This window comes from Lupinus angustifolius, chromosome LG13 (assembly GCF_001865875.1).
Source record: "Lupinus angustifolius cultivar Tanjil chromosome LG13, LupAngTanjil_v1.0, whole genome shotgun sequence".
NCBI classification, from domain to species: Eukaryota; Viridiplantae; Streptophyta; class Magnoliopsida; order Fabales; family Fabaceae; genus Lupinus; species Lupinus angustifolius.
In genome coordinates, this window is record NC_032021.1 from 8,399,766 (window position 1) to 8,405,248 (window position 5,483).

General features: G+C 28.1%; 1 protein-coding gene and 1 non-coding gene across 2 annotated transcripts; one reads left to right on the forward strand and one right to left on the reverse strand.

Moving 5' to 3' along the window:
* LOC109325060 lies at positions 2,429-3,012 on the forward strand. The gene has a single exon (XM_019557202.1). It carries the CDS (start codon positions 2,604-2,606, stop codon positions 2,943-2,945), a length of 342 nt encoding a protein of 113 aa, XP_019412747.1. The 5' UTR covers positions 2,429-2,603; the 3' UTR covers positions 2,946-3,012.
* On the reverse strand, positions 4,811-4,882 carry TRNAT-UGU. Its single transcript has one exon. It is a non-coding gene; the product is annotated as a tRNA-Thr (tRNA).

The window sequence follows — 5,483 nt, forward strand, 5'->3', positions numbered from 1 at the left end:
TCAAATCCATTAAATTTCTAAAATAAAATAAACATATAATACTTCATAAATAAGTTACAAAGAGATAATCTAATACTTCAAACTACCAACCAGTCTAATATTAGTCAATTAAATCCTTAATATAATAGTATGATAATATTGAAGTTGAACCATTTTTACACAGAAAGAAGGAGATGTCACGTGTGGAGAGTTAGAATTATCTCTAATAGTAAAGAGTGAAACAAGATAGAAAACAAAATATTATTATATTTATAGTGAAATAATATTTTTACTCACTATAAATAAAAACAAAAATTCCCTATCCACTACTGGATAGTATGCTGGTTTCATTGGAATTGCATTACACCTATTTTAATTTCATTGCACCTACTCTATTATGCTCCAACGAATAATCATACACGACCGTAGTCTTCATTATGATCCGGTTGGATTTTTTCTACCGTATGAGCTATCTCTACAACATGTATGGAGCATATAATTATATGAAGTTTTTGACTCTACAATGAAAAAATCTATTAATACAAGTAGGTGCAATTATACATTATGCTTGACTTGAGAATATATCTGCATAAAAATTCTCCCATTTTTATATGCTGATAATTTATATTGTTTTTCGTCATATTACCAGTTTTTTATCTGTAATCATTGGTAATTTATATACAAAATGTTATTTCATGTGATATTGGTAAAGTTATTTCAATTATTTGATGAGATACCAACGGGCGTTGGTTCAAGTGGTACATGTTTGATTCTCCTTAAGCAAGAACCCAGGTTCGAGTCTTGTGGATGAAAAAAATGCCTGTTGGGAGAGTTAGCCCCACTTACCTGTGGATGTTCCCGGCTCGGACAGGATTGCCTCCAGTGCGAGGATACACCTGTGGGAAACCAAAAAAAATATTATTTGATGAGATTTTTATTTTCTTATATGTAATGTTTATGAATGCTTTATCATATCTTTATGAAAATTATTAATATTTTTATTTTCTTATAGGTTATGTTTATGATGTCCTAATATATTTACCATATCCTAAAATTTATTACCTAATTTATTTTAAGATTAAAAGATATTCCTTACACTCCCTGCTATATCTATTAATTTCTTTTTTATTAAAAAGACTACTACTATTATAATTTTTTTCCTCCAGAGATGTCGTAGTTTGTTGTCAGCTGCAAGCATTAGGGTCACCATGACCTGAAATTAAATTAAAAACTTTACAAATTGATGTCTCACTAATCATCAATGATTGATTTTATAAGAACCATTATTAGCACAACCCAGCCCTTAATGGATTTGGCCCAATAAATACCTCCTCCATATGTTTTCAAGCAAAATATTTTCTTATTAAGCCTAATAAACTCAAATATTTTTATCCCTTTTTCAATTATAATTTTGGATGGGGTTATTCATACTTTTCACTTTGCATTTCCTGTCTACACTCCAAATTAACTATAAAAAAAATAACTTATTAAATTATGATTGGTCAATGAAGAGTATAGTTAAACATTATTTTAGGATATTTATTGCCACGTCTTTCTTTTATATTTTTTTCCTTTTTTCCATCACATCTCCTTTCTCTCTTCCTAAGTAATTTCCTTTTTGGAGACTCTTTAATGTTATAATAACTCAAGACTAGCCTCCATATTTGTACACCATTTTCTGTCAACTTTTTATTATTCTATTTTCTTTTCTTTCTGAAATTGAACCAATCCCTTCACAATTAACATTATTTTACGTGAAAAAAAACCAAAAACTATTACCTCTATAAGGTATAATTTAAAAAAGTAGTTGTAAAATATATAGAATAAATTATACTAACATTTTCCAAGTTTTAGTAAAATTATACAAATTACTCTTCCTTTTTTACGCATACAAAAAATTCTTTGATTTTTATACATATATTACACTGACTATCACTGTGTGAGAAATAAATATGATCTTTTAAATAAAATAATAATAAGTATAATTAAGTTATACAGTATAGAAACAAGCGCAATTGATACACATATCAATACATTTTTATTATTTCTGATTCATCATTACAAAATACATCAACAATTTTAAGAAGATATTGTTTAAATCACTCATATAATGTATCATAATGAACAAAAAAAATGAAAATGTATTTACTTATATACTCTTCGTATGTATTTTCATAATATAATATATTTTGTTTAACTTAATACACTTATCACGTTTTTTAATTTGTTTAAAAATTCACATTTTTTTCTTCATATATGAGTAGTCAGTATAATGTATGTATAAAAATCACGAGAATTTTTATAAGTGTAAAAAAATGGAGAAATAATTTATGTAATTTCTCTAAAAGTCATATAAATATAATTTACTAAAAAAACATTAAATTATACACAAAAATCACTTCTCCTTGAGTTGTTGACTCATTCTATCTCTCATTTCATTGACTCTAAACTTCCCCCCAACTAAATTAAAACACTAAACATACTTCAACCCCTCTTTCTCTTCACCCTCTTTCCATATCCTCTACCCCACGTACCAAATACCCCATAACTTTATACATATATATAGTTCCATTTTGTTTCTTGCAATCTCATATTTCATTACTTAATTTTCTCATACAACAAACATGGGTTCAAAAAATATGTTAGCAGATTCAGCATCATGGTACTGTGCCATAGTGTTATTGTCTCTCATATTATTGGTCTCTATAAGGGAGAGTTCTATCCCTAAAGATGAAGATGTTAGCACCTCCGTGAGAGGGCGGAGCCGCCTCCATGACCGGCCGTGCGATGAGATATATGTGGTGGGAGAAGGGGAGACCCTCCACACCATAAGTGACAAGTGTGGTGACCCTTTCATAGTAGACCGCAACCCCCATATCCATGATCCTGATGATGTTTTCCCCGGCCTTGTCATCAAAATCATCTCCACCAACACCAATACTAAGAACAACTTGATGAAGACGTAGATAGAGTTTATAGTAAAATGTTTTTTTTGTTTCAACCAAGAGGACTAGTTGTTAGATAGTTAGATTCCCTAAGAGATCACATATCTAATGTCATTCTCTATCTCAAACAATTACATTTTAATAATTAATATAAAATTGTTACATTTCGATAATCTCATTTAAAAGAATTAGTCTAAGGGCCAAGGATTCCTTGGTACATCACAAAAAGAAGTGCAATTTTTTATTATTTTTTAACCCTTGGATATATGTGTAGTTGGTTTATTGATGAGGAGTACAGTGTGTTTTCTGTACGTTAAAGATAAGGTTTCTTCTGTTTTTCATACTTCCATGGATATTTGGGTCATTGATATTCCCAGAAGCATGCCAAACTTTGTTGATTTCTCTCAGAAAAGTATCATCCTCTTTATGTTTGGTTGTGTCTAGGTAGTAAAGTTATTACAAAGGCATTTCTATATGTATTTAGAGGTAATAAATTAATGAGTAATTTTAGTGGGTAATATAGGTAGTGAAATTATTATAAGGATTTAAATATGTATACATCCACTATGTAAGTAATTTTTACAATGTCTTTAGTAAATTATTCATCATTCATGTATTAATTATTATTGACTCTCAACGATGAATGATATATTGATAATGTAAAAAAATTTATACTGACAGTGTGTAGATTTTAAAGACATTTCCAGAGGTAATAAATTAATGAGTAATTCTAGTAGGTAATAAGAATATGATGTGAATATAAAGATTTATATACACTTAGAATATTATCTACCATTTATTTATACTAATTATATTTAAAAGTCAAAATATTCAAATATGAATAATGAGCGAGTAAAATTCACTTAAATTGTTAATACATACATCTTTTCTGAAATGAACTCCTCTTCAATAATGGAATCTCCAGCACTAAAATACGAGGATGAGATTTTTTTACATAATTTTTATTTATTTAATTAAGAAAATTTAAAAAATCTAGACCCATCATTTTTGGGGTACCACATATCATAATATGGGTCCTGGACTATACAAAGGAGCCCAAACCATCTTCTTTCTCTTCTAGTAAAAGACAATTATATATACATGATATTATGTTTATTTAATTTTAACATTCATATACTATGATTCTATTAACTTAAAAGGATGTGAAGGACACGTGACTTTTATATAGGCATAAAAAATACATTAAGCTAAACTTTAGTCAACAAAAATATGAACATTTGCGGATGGATAAAAATTACTAAACGTATTACATAATATTTGCTTTTAAATGATTTTTTATTTCAATAAAGTTTTGGATGGAGAGTTGTTATTCTTCTTAGTTAAATATATTTTTAGATGTCCTTATATTCAGGGATTGCACTAATTTTAATCGGCCTATATTAGGATTTTTGCTGTTTATGTTTTTGACTTTTTTCACTTGGTTGATAATATTCCCTTAATCTTCATTAAATTCTTGATGATTTATACATGGGATATATACACAACTTATTTAGGGTTTATTTTGTTATAAAGTAAATGATTTAATATGTATAAACTGACAATGTAAGTGTTTTTTACACTATCAGTCAATCATCCACAATTGATTTATTAACCACCATTGACTCTCAAACAAAAATACTACAAATCAATGGTGGATGATACACTGACAGTGTAAAAACTTTACACTGTTAGTGCACAGATTTTAAACTATAAAGGAAATAGATTGGTTTATGATAATTCAGAGCATTTAATGTCATAAATATTTGTTCTATTAGTTTTCCAAAACTACTTTTGCGCTATTGGAGAACAAGGAGAAAAAAAAATTAACACTGAATCCGCGCTTTGAACATAAAAACTGTATACAATTGTTTCTATAAAATAAAAATTGCCCTCACGCAGGATCGAACTACGGACCTTCAGTTTACAAGACTGACGCTCTACCACTGAGCTATAAGGGCTTCATGTTTTGTTAGTTTAGATCAAAGCTTAGATTTTATTAGTATAATAAAAATGACTATTATTTCGAAAAGAAATTATTATTATGATTTAAAAGAAAAAAGTTACTAGTGATTCTTCCTCTTTTAGAAATTATCAGCTTTCCATATATTAAACCCGCCAATGGCAACTTGACTAATATGATATTAGCTTATGCTTGAGAAACAAATGTTGTTCATAATATGACACTTGTATATATGATATACAAATTAATGACATGGAGCTCATTGCACTATACAATTTAGATATACAAATTTTAGATATAATTTTTTTCTAAGAAAATAATAAATATACAGTCGAATACTTGCACCATAAATTTAGACATCCGTCACGTAGAAACTCACATCTTCCATTTAGTGAATGAAAAAAAAAGGAAAGAGGTTGAAGATGATGAACAGTAACAAAAGTAATTATATTAAATGATGAAAAGTAATTGATTGAGTATGCAATCTAAGGCTAGGAACATATATACAAAGCTATAACAGCTAGAAAGGGAAATAACAGACAAAACTAATTTAACTATTTAAACTGTCTTTCTAGCCCAAAACTGTTTCTTTATTTTGG